Source organism: Pristis pectinata, chromosome 2 (genome assembly GCF_009764475.1).
Source record: "Pristis pectinata isolate sPriPec2 chromosome 2, sPriPec2.1.pri, whole genome shotgun sequence".
Taxonomy (NCBI): Eukaryota; Metazoa; Chordata; class Chondrichthyes; order Rhinopristiformes; family Pristidae; genus Pristis; species Pristis pectinata.
The window spans coordinates 97,135,420-97,155,835 of NC_067406.1; the positions used below are offsets into that span (position 1 = coordinate 97,135,420).

A 20,416-nucleotide genomic window follows, 5' to 3' on the forward strand; every position below is an offset into this window, starting at 1 on the left:
ATTGTAAAAACTCTTTAACCATTATTTATATTCTTGACAGACTGTTGAGAACCAAAGCAGGCTTACAGAAAGGAATTTTTTTCAGCTTATTAGCAAAATCAATGCATAATCATTTTACTCAAATAGGAATGCTGGGATAAGTACTGACATATTCATTTGCATTTTATGGTAAAAGTAACTGAGGCTATCAATGCACACACTATTATTAAAATAGTAAATTAGACAGCAAATTTATTTATTCTTGTGCTTTTATTTTGTCTCATCTTTCTCCTATTCTATTTTTTTTCTATTTTTTGTTTTGCTTTCAAATCAGGATTTAGTTTTGAATTAGTTATTCTAACTTGCATTTCCGAGTTCAGTCTCTGCAGACTGGATTTTAAGTTGGAGACAAGAATGGAACAGAATGGGATATTGCCTGTGGCTGGAAAACCTGGAAGAACAGGATTCCTGCAGGTCTATGTCTTGCATTTTTTTTCTGATTTCTAGTCGTGACTGGTTATATTGGCAGAGTCATAGGCAGCTGGTAGGTATAGGCTACAACTGAGAAATTGAATAGAGATAAAGGGAGAAATCAAAAAGCCTGAGTGGAATGTGCTGGAACTGAAGGGTTGAAAGTGTTAGCAGTAGGGATCTTATAGGCCTAAGATTTCATTCAGAAGAATCAAAAGGTTGTGTATGTTTAACTGTGGGAGGATTGATAAAGCAGGTAAACAGGATCACACTGAGAAGTACAATATACTTGTGTTTGGAAATTCCATTGCAAATTACTCTATTTCTTAGCATTATGCAATTGAGAAATTGGGAAATATTAATGTTCAAAGGGATCTGGATGTTCTTGTACCCAAGTTACTGAAAGCAAATATAGAAGATGCAGCAAGTGATGAGAAGTGCAAATGTTGTGTTGCCCTTTATTGCAAGAGGTTTTTAATGTAAGAATAAAGATGGTTGCTATAATTATAAATAATATATAAATTTCCTCCTCCTTACCTAAAGAATGTATTTATTCGGTAGAGAGGGAGTGCAGCAAAGGTTTACCAGACTGGTTCCTGGGATGGCGGGTCTGCCACATGAGGAGATATTGAGTCGGCCTATAACCTCTAGAGTTTTGATGAATGAGAGGTGACCTCATTGGACATGCGGTTAAACAACTAGGAGCAGAAGTAAGCCACATGGCCCCTAAAACCTGCTCTGCAATTTAATAATATCATGGTTGATATGATATTGTAACCTCAACTCAACAAGAATGCATTGTTGATTCATTTTCATAACAAATATCCATTTAAATCTGCCTTAATAATATATTACAAAACCCACCATCCTGTAAGGGAGAGAAGAATTCTTCCTTCATCTGTCTTAATTGGGTGATCTCTTATTTTGAAACAATGACTCCTAATCAAGATTTTCCCATAAAAGGAAACACCCTCACCACCTGTGCTCTATCAGGAACAATCAGGTTCTTATATATTTCGCTCAAGTCCCTTCTCACCCTTCAAAACTCCAGTAGATAAAAGCATAACCCGTTCAACCACCCCTCATAAGACAATTTGCCATTTCCAGCTATTAGTCTAGTTCATAAAATTCTTATAAGGCTCAGCAAGATAAATGCAGGAATATTGTTTCCCCTGGTCGAGCCATCTAGAACTATGGTTCACATTCTCCAAATAAGGGGTAGCCATTTAGAACAAATAAGAAAAAAAATCTTTACTCAATGCATGGTGAATATTTGTAATTCTCGTCCCCAGAGGACTGTGGAGGTTCAGTCACTGATTGCATTCAAAGCAGAGATTGATAGATTTCTGGATATTAGAGGAATCAAAGAAAATGGGAAAGGGGCAGGAAGGTGGTGTGGAAAATCAACCATGATCTTGTTGAATGACGAAGCAGGCTAATGTGCTGAATGACCTACTCTTGCTTCAATTTTATATGCTAGAAAATAGAACGTAGGACTGTACAGCACAGGAACAGGCCCTTTGGCCCATGTTGTCTGTGCCAACCATGACGGCAAATTAAATTAAACCAGTCTGCCTGATCCATTACTTCTTAAATGCCACTATCATGTTTGCATCCATCACTACCTCTGACAGCATGTTCTAGGCACCTACCATTGTGTAAAAAAAACTTGACTCACACATCTCCTTTAAAGCTCCCCCCTCCCCCATCATAAAGACCATAAGACCACAAGACACAGGAGCAGAATTAGGCCATTCGGCCCATTGGGTCTGCTCTGTCATTCGATCATGGCTGATTTACTTTTCCCTCTCAAACCCATCCTCCTGCCTTCTCCCTGCAACCTTTGACATCCTTTCTAATCAAGAACCGATCGACCTCTGCTTTAAATATACCCAATGACTTGGCCTCCACAGCCGTCTGTGGCAAAGAATTCCACAGATTCACCAACCTCAGGCTAGAGAGATTCCTCCACATCTCTGTTCTAAAGGGACATCCTTTTATTCTGAGGCTGTGCACTCTAGTCCACTACTGGAAACATCCTCTCCATGTCCACTCTATTCAGGCCCTTCAATATTCGGTAGGTTTCAATGAGATCCCCACCCCCCCCCCCCCCCCCCATTCTTATAAACTCTGGTGAGAACAGGCCCGAACCACCAAATGATCTTCACACATTAACCCTTTGATTCCTGGGATCATTCTTGTAAACCTCCTCGGGACCCTCTCCAATGCCAGCACATCCTTCCTTAGATATGGGGCCCAAAATTGCTCATAATATTCCAAATTTGGTCTGACCAATACCTTATAAAGCCTCAGCATTACATCCTTACTTTGATATTCTAGTCCTCTCGAAATAAAGACTAACATTGCATTTGCCTTCCTTTTACTGACTCAATCTGCATGTTAACCTTTAGGGAATCCTGCACTAGGACTCCCAAAACCCATTGCACCTCCGATTTCTGAATTCGCTCCCCATTTAGAAAACAGTCTATGCCTTTATTCCTTCTACTAAAGTGCATGACTGTACACTTCTCTACACTGCATTCCATCTGCCACTTCTTTGCCCATTCTCCCAACCTGTCCTAGTCCTCCTGCAGAATCCCTACTTCTTCAACATTACCTGCCCCTCCACATACCTTTCTTTCATCCACAAACTTAGCCAAAAGCCATCAATTCCATCATCCAGATCATTAACATATAACGTGAAAAGTAGCGGACCGAATACCGACCCCTGCGGAACACCACTAGCTACCGGCAGCCAACCAGAAAAGGCCCCCCATTTGCCTTCTGCCAGTCAGCCAATCTTTTACCTTTCCTGTAATACCAAGGGCTCCAACCTTATTTTGCAGCCTCTTGTGTGGCACCCTGTCAAAGGCCTTCTGAAAATAAAGGCTATGTCCTCCAGCATTTGACATTTCTACTCTGGGAAAAAGAACCTGACTATGCCTCTCATAATTTTATAAACCTCTTTCAGCCTCCCCTCAGCCTCCGACACTTCAGAGAAAACAATCCAAGTTTGTCTAACCTCTCCTAATAGCACATGCCCTCTAATCCAGGCAGCATCCTGGTAAACATCGTCTTGCACCCTCTCCAAAGCCTCCACATACTTCCTGTAATGGGGCAAGTAGAAGTGCACACAGTAGTCCGAATATGTCAAAGAGTCATAGAGTAATACAGCACAGGTACAGGCCCTTCGGCCTAACCAGTCCATGCCGACCACAGTGCCCACCCAACGAGTCCCTATTTCCCATGATCGGCCCATATCCCTCTAAGCCCTGCCCTGTGCAAGTGCTTCTTAAATTGTACTATTGTACCTGCCTCAACCACTTCCTCTGGCAGCTCATTCCATATACTCACCACCCTCTGTGTGAAAATGTTGCTCCTCAGGTCTCTTTAAATCTTCCCCTCTCACCTAAATCTATGACCCCCCCCCCCCCCCCCCCCCCCCCACTTTTGGACTCCCCTGTGCCGGGGGAAAGACTGTTACCATTAACCTCAACTATGCTTCTCCTAATTTTAAACATTCCTATAAGGTTGCCCCTTATTCTCCTACATTCCAAGGAATAAAAACCTAGCCTGGCCAACCTCTCCCTACAACTCAGGCCTTCTAGTCCTGGCAACGGCCTCATAAATCTTCTCTTGCACTCTTTCCAGTTTAACCATGATATAAACTGGATATCATAGGGTGACCAAAACGGTACACAATACCCCAAGTGTGGCCTCACCAGTGACTTATTCAACTGCAACGTAATGTCCCAACTCCTTTACTCAGTGCCCTGACTGATGAAGGTCAGTGTGCTAAATGCCTATTTCACCAACCTTCTACCTGTAATGCTGCTTTTAACAAACTGTGCACTTGTATCCCTAAGTCCCTCTGGTTCATTACACTCCCTTGTGCTCTAGCTATCACAGTATAAGTCTTACACTGATTTGACTTTCCAAAATGCATCACCTCATACTTATCTGTATTGAAATCCATTTGCCACTCATTCCCACTTCCCTAACTGATCAAGATCCCCTTGTAATTAACAATAACCTTCTCCACTATCAACAACACCTCCTAATTTTGTGTCATCCACAAACTTACTGATAAACCTTGTGCATTCTCATTCAAATCGTTTATATAAATTATGAATAACAAGGGTCCCAACACTGACCTCTGCTGCACACCACTAGCCACAGGCCTCCATTTTGAGAAACATCTCCAACCACCACCCTCTGCTTCCTTCCTCCAAACCAATTTTGAATGTATTAGCATGGATAGAGGATTTGTTAACCAATAGAAGGCAGAGAGTTGGGAAAAATGGGTGATTCTCTGGTTGGCAATCTGTGATGACTGGGGTACCGCAGGGGTCGGTGCTTGGCCTGCAACTGTTCACGATACACATTAACGATTTGAAAGAGGGGACTGAGTGCAGCGTATCTAAGTATGACACTAAATTGAGTGGAAAAGCAAATTGTGCAGAGGATGTGGAGAGTCTGCAGAGAGATATAGATAGGTTAAGTGAGTGGGCAAGGGTCTGGCAGATGAAGTACAATGTTGGTAAATGTGAGGTCATCCACTTTGGAAGGAAAGATAGGAGATCAGGTTATTATTTAAATGGCGAAAGATTGCAGCATGCTGTTGTGCAGAGGGACTTGGGAATCCTGGTGCATGAATCACAAAAGGTTGGTTTGCAGGTGTAACAGGTTATTGGGAAGGCACAAGGAATGCTGGCCTTCATTGCTCTAGGGATTGAATTTAAGAGTGGGGAGGTTATGCTGCAACTGTACAGGGTACAGGTGAGGCCGCACCTGGAGTACTGTGTGCAGTTCTGGTCTCCTTACTTGAGGAAAGACATACTGGCTTTGGAGGCAGTGCAGAGGAGGTTCACCAGGTTGATTGCGGAGATGAGGGGGTTAGCCTATGAGGAGAGATTGAGTTACCTGGAACAATACTCACTGGGATTCAGAAGAATGAGAAGATTTTACAGACACATATAAAATTATGAAAGGGATCAATAAGGTAGAGGCAGGAAGGTTGTTTCCACAGGTAGGTGAGACTAGAGCTAGGAGACATAACCTCAAGATTCAGGGGAGTAGATTTAGAACGGAGATAAGAAGAAACTGCTTTTCCCAAAGAAAAGTGAATCTGTGGAATCTTCTGCCCAGGGAAGCAGTGAAGGCTACTTCATTAAATATACTTAAGATAAAGTTAGAAAGATTTTTACATAGTAGGGGAATTAAGTGTTATGGGGAAAAAGCAGGTAGGTGGATCTGAGTTCACGGCTAGATCAGCCATAGTCTTATTGAATGGTGGAGCAGGCTTGATGGGCCAGGTGGCCTCCTCTTGCTCCTATTTCTAATGTTCTTATGTTTTTATTCCATTGCACCTAACCTTCCAGACCAACCTACCATGTGGAAGCTTGTCGAAGACCTTGCTAAAGTCCAAATAAACAACATCCACTGCCCTACCCTCATCTACCATTTAGATTACCTCTTCAAAAAGCTCTAAAATATTCATCAAACATGACTTTTCATGCACAAAGCCATGCTGACTCCTCCAAATCAAACTTTGTCTCTACAAATCCTGTCTCTCAGAATTCCCTCCAGTAACTTCCCCACTACTGATGTCAGGCAGACTGGACCCTTCTTAAACAATGACATTAGCCACCTTTCAGTCTTCAGGAACTTCACTAGTGGCTAAACCAGTTTTCTACAGCTGCTACATGACTTCCTGACTCTTAAAGTTCTTAAGTAAAATAGATTTTTTATGGGATAAAACATGATAATGACCATTCCCAGAGCGCATTGGGTCTCTCATAATTAATAAGGTACTTCTCGACTTCAGTCACGTTTGCAACACTGACATTATTTCCACACTAGGGTGCATGAGATAACATTATTCCTCATCCCATCAAATTTTGGAGCATTTCTGCAGAATTTGCACCATGTTGTCTTGGGGGCATCCTTCACTAGGCATTTCAGAACCAGTGCTGAACTAGAGGCTGGCAATGTAAATAAGCTAGTTTCTTTTAATCATTGGGCATATCCACCCACCGAATGGATCCCCAACATTTCCCCAATCTCTAGCCTGCTTTCTAACATCCCTAACCTGCCACTGCCACAAACTTGTGATTCCACCCAATCCTGCAAGTTAATCAACTCTCTCGCTAATCCAGGACTCCTTAACAACAACTGCCAGCCTTTCTCGAGCCCTTCCCCAACTGGGAGTCTTCGGCACCCAGTCTCCTACTAAATATATTGCCATTCTCTATTCCTCCACCAAACCTAATGCTAGTCTCCTGCTGACATTCCCATTCCCAATTCATCCAGCAAGAAACACCTGCTGGTCCTCCTTATCCACCTTTTTGCCGAAATTGCTGATCGTTCTTGATCATTTCTGCTCCCTTTGTCAGTCCTTCCTGACCCCATCAACCTCCATAGAAACAGTTATTTGCCCTGTTCACACATCCAATCCCTTGTAAATTGTACCATGCCGGTGACTTTCTAATTGCAGCAAGCTTCACTGCAAAATTTCATACCTATTCTGTGGGCAAGGCTGAGGATAATGATGGTATCACTCCAGTACTATCAAAACCAAATCTAGGCCTTTATATTCTTTACACAAAAGAGAATGAATATGAAAAAATTTTGTAAAAAAAAGCTTTAATAAATAAAATGTTGATTTTACAAAAAAATGACCAATTAAATTATTCTTGATATGCAATTAGTGAATTGTTTTGTTATCTAGAACCCAAGTGCAGTTAGGTTATGCCAGTAGGTGTGATACGATATATGAAAAACTTGTATATTTTGTATTTACAAAATAAATAATCCTCAAGGCACCTAAGCATAGTTTTATTACATATTGATGATGTTACGAATATGAAGGATGAAGTGCTCTGTGCACCATCTGACTATGGTAAAGGTGTTGTGGTTTAAATATTAACTCACTGGTAAAGATTTAAAGTATAGCAAACAATTGCACCAATCTCTATCCTTTATTCCCTTGAGATCCAGTGTAGAACCATATATAAAGGAAGGAAAAAGATTTCAGAAAGACTTTGAAGAAACGTGCAATATATGCAGTGAGTAATCAACAAAGAATCTTCAAAATGCAATTAATTTTGGTGTTTCTTTTCTGCATCGCAGCAGCTGAAGACCGATCTCTTGACTATGATGATTTAACTGGTGTGGTTGGAGCCAGAGAGGTAAAACTAAGGAAGTTAATTTGCATTGTGTTGGGGGTGGTGTGTGTGGTGACTTTATTGAAAGACACCAATATCAATACTGTGGTACTTCTGTGCAATATTCAAGCATTATGGTTTTTTTCCTGACTTTCAAAAACACCAGCTTCCCACAGAACTCTTGAGAAAACAATGCTCATAAATTGCTCCTGTGTGTTAAATTTGTTTGCTTTATATCTGCAGGGCAAGTTTTTTACACAGAGAATGGTGGGTGCCTGGAATGCACTGTTAGGGGTGGTGGTGGGACAAAAGCGATAGAGGCATTTCAGAGGCTCTTCAATTGGCACATGAACGTGCAGAGAATGGGCGGATACGGGCATTGTGTAGGCAGAAGGGATTAGTTTAGTTAGGCATTTAATTACTAGTTTAATTAGCCTGGCATAACATTGTAGGCTAAAGGGCTGTTCCTGTTCTATATTCTATGCTCTATGTTTATGATACATGGTCAGTGTATATAATATTATACAAGTTCTGGAGTTCTTTGGAAATGCAGAGTATACAGTATCTGAACTAAAGGTTTATGAAGTTGGTTTCTGATTTTGGGGATGATAGTGCCACCAAGAGTGAGAATCAAATGATATGGGGTTCCCACTGTTGCTATAAGCAACCAAACAATGCAAAATAATGTTTTAAAATACTAAAGTTAAATGCTGAAAAGTTCTGGGGCAGAAATTACACTACATAATACTGCAACGTTGATACACAGTATTTTACAAAATCGTTGCCAATGTTAAAAATACCATCAATATTCCAACTGTTAGAAAATTTCCCAGTATGTTTTTAATTATTTCGGGAAATGTTCTAAGGGAAGTACATAGTTTGATGTTGATTTGCACTCCTGCCCATTCATATGTATCTGCAGAATAATATCAGCCTCTGTTACTGGAAAAATTTCTGACATAAACCTAATGACCTCACAGCAAGTGGAAGTATTTATTCACAGATGCTGACAGTATTTTTGGAAACATGATCTATTTAGCTTATCTCCATGAACCCGTTCCCACAACTTCCCCCAGTTACCTTCCAATCTCTTCCTCACTCTTCAGTCATTTCCTCAGCACCAACACACCCACCCCTCCACACCTCTGGGGTTATAGAGTAATGAAAAACATGCATTTTGAGGCTTGTGGCCATGAATTTAATCTTTCATCCACCAGCCCTAACAATATATTCAAGATGTCAACCTGTTGTCCCCAGGTACAATTCACAGTGGTGATTTTCAAAGTACTCTCAACATTTGTTTTAATCAATGTTAATGCTAAGTTTTTATCAAAGTAAATTCTGGATTCAATGCCATCTTCAGTCACCAAAAGATCACATCTAATGTTCAAGACCTTCCTCATATTGGAGGCAAACCAAATTCCTGCTGTTCAAATGTATCAATCATTACTTTTGCTATCAGTCTGATAAAAGTGTTTGTTTCCTTAAAAAAATGTGTTTAGCATTTAATCACATTCAAACTGTTTGATAAAGAAGAATTTTCTCAATTTCCATGCGCTGCCAGGGGTGGTGGTGGAGGCAGATACAAAGTGTTTAAAAGACTCTCAGGCACATGAATACGCAGAGAAGGAGGAATATTGGACTATGTGCAAGCAGAAGGGATCAGTTTAATTAGACTTCATTAGCTTAATTAGGGCAAAGGGGCCTGTTCTTGTGCCATACTGTTTTAATTTTTATGTTCCATATATCCATTATTTGTCACCTTTTAGAATTAAGGGCAAGGCTGGCAGGATTAGGGAACCTTAGTTGACAAGGAATATTGAGGTTCTGGTCAGAAAAAAGAAAAAGGAGGCATATGTCAGGTATAGGTAGCTGGGATCAAGCTAAGTCCTTCAGCCCTTGAAGGATATAGGAGTACACTTAAGAAGGAATACTTCTTCAATATATTTACTATGGAGAAGGTCATGAAAGCTAATAAACTCGGGGAAGAGGACAGTGATGCCCTAAAACATATCAAAATCACGAAAGGGCAGGTAATGGTGGTGGTGAGGTGCATAAAGATGGCTAAGTCATGAAGATGGGGCCTGACCAAGTGAATTCTAAGTTGTTGTGTGATGCAAGGTTAGAAATTGCTTGGGCCTTGGAAGAGAATTTTGTATCTTCCTTAGCCACAGGTGAGGTATTGAAAGACTGGATGGTAGCTAATGTTGTGCCTTTATTTAAGAAGGGCAGCAAGGACAAACCAGTGAACTACAGGCCAATGAGCCTTTCATCAGTGGTGGGGAAGTTACTGGAAGGGATTCTAAGAGACAGGATCTACCTGCATTTGGAAAAGCAAGGACTGATTAGGGATAGTCTGCACGTCTTTGTGTATGAGAAATCATATCTCACAAATTTGATTGATTTTTATGAAGTGACCAAGAGGACTGACAAGGGCTGGGTGGTAGACATTGTCTACATGGACTTTAGCAAGGCTTTTAGACAAGATCCTGCATGGTAGGCTGGTCTGGAAAGTTAGATCACATGGGATCCAGGGTGAGCTAGCCAATTGGATACAAAATTGGCTTGGTGGTAGGAATCAGAGGGTGGTAGTGGAGGGTTGTTTCTTAGGTAGGAGGTCTGTGACTAATGGGCCACTGCAGGGATCAGTGCTGGGCCCCCTGTTACTTATTATGTATAAAAACAATTTGGATGAGAATGTAGATCATATGATTAGTAAGTTTGAGGATGGCACCAGAATTGGTGGTGTGGTGGACAGTGAATAGGTTGTCTAAGGATCAAGATCAATTGGGAAAGCAGGCAGAGGAATGACAGAAGGAATTTAACTCCGACAAGTGTCAAGAGATCCATATTAGGCAATTAAACCAGGGCAGGACATAGACAGTGAATTACATGACCCTGGTAGAAAAGAGAGACCTAGGGGTAGAAGTACAGAGTTCCCTCAAAGTGGCAGCACATGTAGAGAAGGTGGTAAAGAAGGTTCTTGCCTTCATCAGACAGGGCATTGAATACAAAAGTTGGGATGTCATGTTACAGCTGAACAAGACGTTGGTGAGACTACACTTGGAATATTGTGTGAAGTACTGGTCACCACACTATAGGAAGGATGTGATTAAGCGAGGGAGGGTGCAGGAAAGTTTCACAAGGATGTGGCCAGGATTGGAGGGCTTGAGTTATAAGGAGAGACTAGATAAGCTGGGACTGTTTTCCATGGAGCAAAGGAGGCTGAGATCTTGTAGAGGTTTATAAAATCATGAGGGGCATAGATAAGGTGAATGGTCGCAGTGTTTTACCTCAGGTAGAGGAGTCTAAAGCTAGAAGGCAAAGGTTTAAGGAGAGGGGGATAGATTTAAAGGAAACCTGAAGGTGGTAGGTACATAGAATGAGTTTCCAGAGGAAGTGGTAGAGGTGGATACAATCAAAATGTCTACAGGATACTTGGACAGGTATATGGATAGGAAAGGTTTAGGGGGATATGGGCCAAATGCAGGCAAATGGGACTAGCTCAGGAAGGCATCTTGGTCAACATGGATTAGTTGGGCCAAAGGACCTGTGTCTGTGCGATAGAACTCTATGGCTATTACTATTGGCACACTATTAGCCAAAGAAACTATTGCACTGTATTTGTCTTGGTATGAGTGCACTTTCATTTGAAATTCATATTGTAGTTTAATTTATCAACATGGTCATGGTGAAATGTGTTGGGTTGGACCAGGATTAAAGGGCTGTACATGCACAACAGAGGTAATTGTCCTTATGGCCTGCAAGACCCATTATATATTGTTTCAAAGGGCAAGTCTAAAACTTCAGAGAGCAGAAGAAAACAACCGATTTATGTAAAGGAAAAGTCAATAACGGCTTTCCCAGAAGGTTTCTGAAGTACTGATTGGACATATTGCTCTCCATAGGATGGGCTTTTCTGGTCTCAAAATTGGTGTAATTTCAGGAATAATCCAGGAAAATGCTCAGACATGTTCATAAGATGATAGATCAGGAATAGGAAAGAGAACTGGGGTGGAAAAGTTGCAGTTGCAGCATAATTAATTTTAGTTATGCACATCTTCACTCTAGAAGTTTCTTCTTTGCTTGTTTTCAGGTAGGACAACTCACTACATTATGTGTAGTTGAGCAGACAAATCCCTGACCCAATACTACACAGGCCTCTTCTTTGTAATCTCCCAACATGGTGGCATAGGGGGAAGTTATAGAGAGGTGAATTGGAGAACACTGTGAAGAGGATTGATGGGGAGATAATCAGGGGGTGATGTTGATTGTTGGATAAATAATGCAGGACTAGGTCAAGGGACATGAAAATAACTGCAGAGGACAAATGATCAAGGGAGAGAAATGTGGAGAGGGAGAAAATCAACAGGAATAGGAGAGCTAGGAATGGGTACTGGGACTAGGTAAAGCTAGGAGAGGATTTGAGTGGGCTGTGGAAATGAACAAGGAGCTAGGAATCAGGAGTTGTGGGGATTTTGGGGGAAGGTTGATGCTGGGGAAATGACTGCATAATGGAATAAAGATTGGAAGGCGTTTGAGGCAAAATTGTGGGAAGTGGTTCATGGAAAAGATAAGTGAGTCAGTTTGAGAGGATAGGTTTGTTGGATAGGGAAAGGAGGGTGCAGGTAGGATGGAGCTGATCAAACTGGATGTGAAGGGAGAACAAGTAATTACTTGAAGGAAGGTCACTGTATCCTTGGGGAATCTTCACTGCAGTATTTTCCAACAATGGCCCAAATAAGGGTGGGCCAATTAATTGAAGCACAACCAGGTCATCAATCATTTATACTAAGCAAAAGATCTAACATGTAATGCCAGTTGTTAGTATATATGGCAAATGTTTTCACTGCACAAGTCCAGTTGCCAGCATGTGTGCATATGCATTTTATGCACAGACATACCATACTCAGATTTGGAGATATTTGTACGGAGCACCCAATTACACACAGAGAGGAAGTTTTGTACTGAATTTTATGTATAACACATGGAAGCATTGTTCTGTGCAATCGAATTTCAATCCTAATTAATTTTATAATTTTCTTATTAAACTATTTTAAAATACAGTAATTTGGTTGAGGAAGCCAAACTAAGAGCTTTGCTTATTTAATGTCTTCCACACCCTTTACAGCCACAGGATTACTTTTAGAACATAATTACCCTTCAGTTGTAGATGGAATTTATTTGTGGCAGAGTTCTACTGACATGAATGATAACTTGGAATTCTGGATATGTGGATTCAGGAATAAGCATTGTCCAGCTTAGATGAATGGAAGTTTCTCTTTCTGCAGCATACTCAAGTACAAAAAATGCATTTCTATTTTATTTGATATCCTTCAACTAAAATATAAATTAACATGAAAAAGGAAGTCTGAAAAGAGAAAAGCATGTAGTTGCAGTTTTTTGTCATTCAGTGTTATGATTATTTTCCTATAGGGTAAAAAATGGTCAGTAGATCCCCGTGGGCACAGACCTCTTGGTGTAAATGAACAACCGACTGAAATACATAGAACACCAGTCTCTACTACTCATGAAGCTGTCACCAGAAGATCAAGGTTCGAGGTTACTTCCACACCCCAGAAACAAAAATCTAGTCAGAGAAAATTTGACCACGACAAAGGAGGCTGCAGCTTTCTCACTGAAGAACTGGTAAGACAACAGAGAATGAGTCAGAAGAAAAGAGACTGTTTTGAAAAAGAATGTTTAAGGAAGCGAATACAGAAATATATGGCCAATTTTCCTCAGCTTTGAATACATTGAATTTTAGGGAACAGTACAAAGGAAAATTGAGCCTCTATTTCTGCAGTGATTTGCTCAAACAATTTGAGTTGTTTTGGATACTGGTTGCAATGCTTTCCAAATTTGAAGAAATGCTTATTATGTCTGTGACAGATAAGTTGTAGTGAAAGTGCATACTTCTAGCTATTTCTGCGATGACCCTGTTGGGCTAATTTATTCATTCTGTAGCAGTTTGCTATATTAATACCACTGTCTCAAAAGCTGCAACATGAAATTTTGCATTTACCACAGAGAGCAGCAGGCCTGAGAGTCTTCACACAGTCAAAATCATGTGGATTAATAAAGGATCTATTCAGCTATGCCATATGTCTCTGTATTGCAAAAAATGAGAACCCAAAGAAACTAGATCTCTGTTTCCTTTGCATTGCACAGGAATTTTCTAAGTGAAGAGCTTGGTAACAATAATACTGAAATCAAATATTCATGAGGCTATAGACTGTGGGATCTTAGAACTGCACACAGAAGGATACTGGGGGCTCAGGAAGGTTAGTATCCATTGTATCATAGAAGCATTGACGAGATTCACTGCTTGAGGCCTTTGGACTTCCATTTCTGGATAGTTGCCAGAGGACCTGAAATGGACAGACCAGATACCAAGGGCAAACTCTTGTTAACTGAAGGCCTGAGCCTGGTTGGTTATCAGGTAATGACATGAATCCTTAATTGGCAGTGCATTCAGGAATCATAATCTGTTAGGACAGCATACTTTGGGTGAACATTGTCTTACTTGCAGGCTCCCAGTACGAGGCAATGAAACTTCAAAATATTTAAATTACCAAGTGCCCATTAAGGCCACATAATTTGATATCCTTATGTCAGAAATTTGCATGACAGAAATAAAGAAGTTGAAGCTTCAGAAAATAAATTGTAATTTCATTTGAACTGATATTCAATTCTGTTTCTAAACCATCTTGAATCAACATTTGCTCATATTATTTTAACTCATCTATTTATTTTATAGGGGGTGCTGTGCCCAAATGGCTGTGAACTGAGGACTGCGCTTTTAAAGGACGAAAGGAGTATGATGCCAGTCATTGAAAACTTAAAACTTCAAGTTTCAAATCTTTCCCAGTCTTCAAAGAAAATTAACATTTATGTGGAAAGAGTAGATAATGAAATGCACTGGCGTGAATCACAGTACATAGGTAAGAATTTCTTGATGGCAAGCAAAAAACTGCAGGTGCTAGAAATTTAACATAAAACCAGAAAATATTGGAGGCACTCAGCAGGTACCTGACTTGCTAAATAATCCAGCATTTTCCGTTTTTATTTAAGAATCTTTTGATCTTTAATAACCAATTTATCTATTGTCTGTATGTTCTGCTGTAATACATACATTCTTTGCAGGGAACAATCAAATATTAAGTTCATACAATACAGAATTGGAGGAACGTTTTGCATTGATAAAAGAAAAAGTAACACAAACACTTCCTTCTTCTATTCGTCTGATGCGTTCCCTGGTGGACAGTCTCAAAGAGAAGCTGCAAAAGCTTGAACGAGCAGTATTGACACAGAAAGAATATTGTGCACATCCATGTACAGTTTCCTGCAACATACCTGTGGTTTCAGGCAGAGGTGTGTAGATTTAGGAAGTAATTTTTAGTTTATTTTTATTATATGTCTTTCAGTTTCCCTGTTAAAGATCAAATTGATTATTTTTCAGAATGTAATGAGATTTACGAAAATGGTGGTAGAACATCTCAGCTTTACTTAATCCAACCAGATTCCTTCAAGCCACCTTACAAAGTTTACTGTGACATGACAACAGATGAAGGAGGTACCTATGTTATCTTCAGGGTCCAAACAATATTATTTTAATTCAATTCTGTATATCTTACTTACTGCTGTTTGTTTTATATTTACAATAATACACATGTTTTCCAGGATGGACACTGATTCAAAACAGACAAGATGGTAGTGTTGACTTTGGTAGATCTTGGGATGCTTATAAAAATGGATTTGGTAACATAGCCTTTGATTCAGGAAAAGGTTTTTGTGATACTCCAGGTGAGATTGAAAAAACTATTTAAAAAACTTAGTTGGTCTTGTAAGAAACCATGACATGGATTGCTTTCATGTGGGGGGTTGCTGTGGTTGAGTGGCGGGGACATCCAAATTGAGGTCCTCAGGCCCCATTTGGTTTTTGAAAACTGCATGGATGTATCGTTATGGAAAGAGGCATCTCTGCCTGTAATCCTATTCTCATTTGTCCCCACATAATGTCTACATGTATACAATTCCCAGGATGGTCTCTGAACAAGTGCAGTAAACCTGGATGATTGTCTCCTTTCTAAGTGACGGTTGCTGAGCGGTGATCTAACTGACTGAAATCAATATCTTCATGATGTGCACAAAACCTTTTTATATGTGATGGCATATTACACACTTCATGTTGCTGACAATCTGGGATCACAACTGCACTTTCTATAAAATTTTCTTCAGGTGAATACTGGCTGGGAAATGACCGAATCAGTCAACTGACAAAACTGAGAACTACTGAGCTCTTTTTTGAAATGCAAGACTGGAATAATGATATGGTGAAAGCCCACTATTCCAAGTTTGTGGTACAGTCTGAAATCAACAAATATCGGCTATCAGTCAATGGCTATTCAGGAGTGGCTGGCAATACACTTATGGAAGGAGCTAAAATGCTGTTTGGAATCAACCGAACCATGACTATCCATCAGGACATGATGTTCAGTACTTATGACAGAGACAATGATGGATGGTAAGTCTGGGAGAGCAGTGTGTCCCGATCTTGTTACTTCTAATTTTTTAATTGGTTTTAGTTGGTTTTAAAATTCAGGATTATTTTTTAAATGTTGAAGGATATCTGAACTTCAGGTGTACAGTTCCACCACACACTTTTTCCACACAACAATTTCAGAAGTTGGTGTGGAATGCAAATGATTTGGGTTTCCACCCATCTAAGAAGAACTACTTCTTGGATTACTATTGGATGCTGCCTGGAACGCAGAGCATGCCTTATGAAAGCAGGTTGAGGGAACTTGGTCTTTTCTCCTTGGAGAGACAGAGGATGAGTGGGGACCTGATGGAGGTGTATAAGATGATGAGGGGTATTGATAGGGTAGGTAGTCAAAGGCTTTTCCCCAGGGCTAAATTGGTGGTCACAAGAGGACATAGGTTTAAGGTGCTGGGGAGTAGATATAGAGGAGATGTCAGGGGTAAGTTTTTTACTCAGAGAGTGGTGTGTGTGGAATGGGCTGCCAGAAACGGTGGTGGAGGCGGATATGATAGGGTCTTTCAAGAGGCTGTTAGATAGGTACATGGAGCTGAGTAAAATAGAGGGCTATGGGTAAGCCTAGTAATTTCTAGGGTAGGGACATGTTTGGCACAGCTTTGTGGGCTAAAGGGCCTGAATTGTGCTGTAATTATTCTATGTTCTATGTTCTACAAATTGCAACACACTGCATATAGCAATGTGTGCTTTGGATAAATCTGGATGTCTTGCCCTGCTCACCCAGTTAATGCTTATTAAGACCTGGTTAGTCAAAAAAAAAGATCTCTGGTTACTTGATGTCTGTTTTTATAAACTATGATAAACATATGAGGTCTGAAATTCTGTGAACACTTTTAAAAGTTTAGGGATGTAGCAGGATTGGGGTTCTGTCTGTCATTTTGCTGGGTTGATGACACTGTTCCAGACTAGATCATTTTAATATTCATGAGTAGAGTTTATCAGTGTCATCTATCACTGGTTCATTGGAATACCAGAGGGGAAGCCAACAAATCTGAGGGGTTTGTAGGTAGAAAGCATCTGCTAATGAAAAAAAATGCTGAAAGAAAATGAAAGGCAAATTATTGGAATTAATTCTGAAGGACAATATAAATATAAAGACAGGCAGCTTGGATTTGTTAAGGGAAGGCTGTGTCTGACTAACCTGATTGAATTCTTTGACAAGTTACAAGGAGGGTGGATGAAGACAGTGAATCTACGTGGCCTTAAGCAAGGCTTTTGACAAGGTGTTACATATCAGGCTAGTCAGAAGTACAAGTGCATGGTATCCAAGGGAGAAGGGGAAACTTCGTCTTTTTTTAACTGGTATGCTACTTCAAATGTGGTTCCAGAGTTCATTCCTGGATATTATTTACAGAATTATACTTAAGTGTAGGTGAAAAATAAAAAAAGTTTGTAGATGATATAAAAATTGTCCTTATTATTGATGATGAGGAGGAAAGCTTTTGGCTGTAGGAAGACAGAGGTGGGTTAGCTGGTTGGCAGTAAAGTGTAAAATGGAATTTAATCCAGAAAAGTGTCAGGTAGTCCATTTTGAGGAGGGGCAAAAAGGCAAGGGAATATACAATAAATGGAAGCACACTAAAAAGTGTGGATGGACAGAGGGATCTTAGAATGTATGCCCACTGATCCATAAAGGTCGCAGGACAGGTTGATAAAGGTAGTTAAAAATCAAATGGGATGATTTCCTTTATGGGTCCAGACGCAGAATATAAGAGCAGGGAGGTCATGTCTGAATTTCATGCAACACTAGCTAGGTCTCAGCTTGAGTACTGCATACAGTTCTGGACATCACATAAGCTTAAGGAGGTGATAGCACTTAGGAGATTCATGAAGATATTTCCTGGTCTGGAAAATTTTAGCTGCAAGGAAAGATTGGATAGGCTGAGGTGTTTCCTTTGGAACAGTGGAGTGTGAGGGGAGATTTAATTAAGGTGTATATAATTATGAACGGCCTTGGAAGGGTAACTAGGAAGGACCTAGTCGAAGTGTCAAAACCAGGACATAGATCTAAAGAAGAAGGATTAGAGGGGAGAGGAGGACATAATTTTTTTTCACAGCAGGATTTGGAACTTTCATCCTGAAAGGGTGGTAGAAATAGAAACCCTCAACACATATAAAATATCTTCAATGTGTACTTGAAGAGTTGCAGGGCAACAGATCAAGTTCAGGAAGGTGGGGTTAGTCTGGGCTTTGACCAGCAATGTTGTAAATTTTCTGTTATATCTATGAATTCTATATGATAGCAAATAAAATTGAATGATTCCTTTAGAAAGCACACTCCAAGAAAAAGTATGATTCTCTGAGCCTAAGAGGAGGTTGAAATTGGTTGAAATTCCTAAAATAAAACTATGAATGTGCCAGATGTATCCTCAGGGATAGTGCTGGAAAATAAAGACTGGCATGGATATTACCCAGCCTGATTTTTCAATAGCCTGCAACACTTTTTTATTTGGTGAAAAATGCAGTGTATCTACATAGCCTTAAAATTACAGTACATTGGCTCACCTTTTGCCATAGTGATATGCATTTGGATGGGGCGGAATTTGATGTGTGTTCAGGAAAGTTTTCTCTAGCAATATGCAGAAGCCCCTACTAGAGAAGGAGCAACACTAGACTCCTGTTGAGTCATAGAGTTATACAGCACAAAAACAGGCCCTTTGGCCCAACTCATCCATGCCAACTAAGATGTCTATCCAATCTATTCCCAATTGCCTATGTTTCCCTACTAACCCTCTAAACCTTTTCTCTCTATGTACTATGTCTTTTAAACATTGTAATTGTACCTGCCTTGACAGCTTCCTCTGGCAGCTCATTCCATGTACCCACCATCCTCTGTGTGAAGAAGTTTCCCCTCAGGACCTTTTTAAATCTTTCCCTTCTCACCTTAAATCTATGCCCTCTAGTTTTAGACTCCCCAACCCTGGAAAGAAGACTGCGACTGACCATCCACCTAATCAACCCCCCTCATAATTTTATACACCACTATAAGGTCACTCTTCAGCTTCATAAGCTAAAAGGAAAAAAGCCCCAGCCTATCTAGCCTCTCCTTATAACTCAAGCCCTTTAGTCCCCTAGCATCTTGTGAATCTTTTCTGCACCCTTTCCAGCTTAGTAGCATCCTTCCTTTAGCTGGGTGACCAGACTGCACACAATACTCCAAATGTGGTCTCACCAACAACTTATACAATTGCAACAAGATATCTCAACTCTTGTACTCAGTGCCTTGACCGGTGAAGGCAAGCATGCTAAACGCCTAATTCACCTCCCTATTTGCCTGTGTCTCCACTTTCAGGGAAAAATGTACCTGTATCCCTAGCTCTCTCTGTTCTACAGCACTCTCCAGGGCCTTACCATTTACTGTGTAAATCCTGCCCTGGTTGAACTTCCCAAAATGCAACACCTCACACTTGTCCAAATTAAATTCCATCTGCCAGTTTCAAGTAAATAATTTAGGATCTTCCAAAGAAGAAATTGTCTGCAGACCTTTTGGGAATTATTTCTAATATTATACAATCCATATTACATTTTATTGAGAATTAAGTTATTTTTTAGCCAAAAAGCAAAATTTTAAGCTGCCTCAAAAAGATAATATATTTACCTCATGTATACATCATTTCTAATGCAAGTTTTGTTTTAATATGATGGTAAATAGTAACATTTAAATGTATTTCAACAAAGGTAGCTAATGAACTTGTTTTAACCGCAACAGGGAACCTGAAAATCCAAGCAAACAATGTGCCAGAGAAGATGGTGGTGGTTGGTGGTATAATAGGTGTCATTCTGCAAATCCAAATGGTAGATATTATTTTGGTGGAGTATATACAAAAGAAATGGCAAAACATGGCACTGATGATGGAATAGTGTGGATGGACTGGAAAGGATCATGGTATTCATTGAAGACGATGAGCATGAAAATCCGACCAGAGTTCACTTCCTCAATTCCAGTTCAGGAACAAATACCTCAAGAGTTCCTGGCAGTCTGATAAATTCAAATATTTAAAGGATGTGGAATGAAAAATAAATTTTACATGGATTTCACATTGTCATTTTAGTTCTATTTTTACATTTAATCTATTTATGAATCATGAAAAGATTGGTGATATGTTTGGGAATTTACCGAAATATTAAAGTACGGAAAAAACTAAAATTTAGTCAATATATGTTGCACTTTGAAACAACTTACTTTGACTGAATGCTAAAGATTGTGAGAAATTCCAGTCGTGAACACCTTTTTGGGCTC

The 20,416-nt window shown here is 40.0% G+C and overlaps 1 protein-coding gene across 1 annotated transcript; it reads left to right on the forward strand.

Moving 5' to 3' along the window:
• Positions 1-7,472: 7,472 nt before the first annotated feature.
• Positions 7,473-20,214, forward strand: fgb (fibrinogen beta chain). The gene is made up of 8 exons (XM_052036062.1): positions 7,473-7,640; positions 13,053-13,265; positions 14,377-14,560; positions 14,763-14,990; positions 15,079-15,192; positions 15,300-15,422; positions 15,858-16,143; positions 19,886-20,214. The coding sequence occupies exons 1-8, from the start codon at positions 7,545-7,547 to the stop codon at positions 20,157-20,159; spliced, it is 1,518 nt and encodes a 505-aa protein (XP_051892022.1). The 5' UTR covers positions 7,473-7,544; the 3' UTR covers positions 20,160-20,214.
• The last annotated feature ends 202 nt before the right edge of the window (positions 20,215-20,416 follow it).

What these genes read in the sequence shown, in the direction of transcription:
- fgb (XM_052036062.1), top strand. Translation starts at nt 7,545, where the DNA reads ATGCAATTAATTTTGGTGTTTCTTTTCTGCATCGCAGCAGCTGAAGAC. An exon ending in CATGACAACAGATGAAGGAG is followed by an intron (nt 15,193 to 15,299) that starts GTACCTATGTTA and finishes CATGTTTTCCAG; the next exon opens with GATGGACACTGATTCAAAAC. An exon ending in GACAGAGACAATGATGGATG is followed by an intron (nt 16,144 to 19,885) that starts GTAAGTCTGGGA and finishes TAACCGCAACAG; the next exon opens with GGAACCTGAAAATCCAAGCA.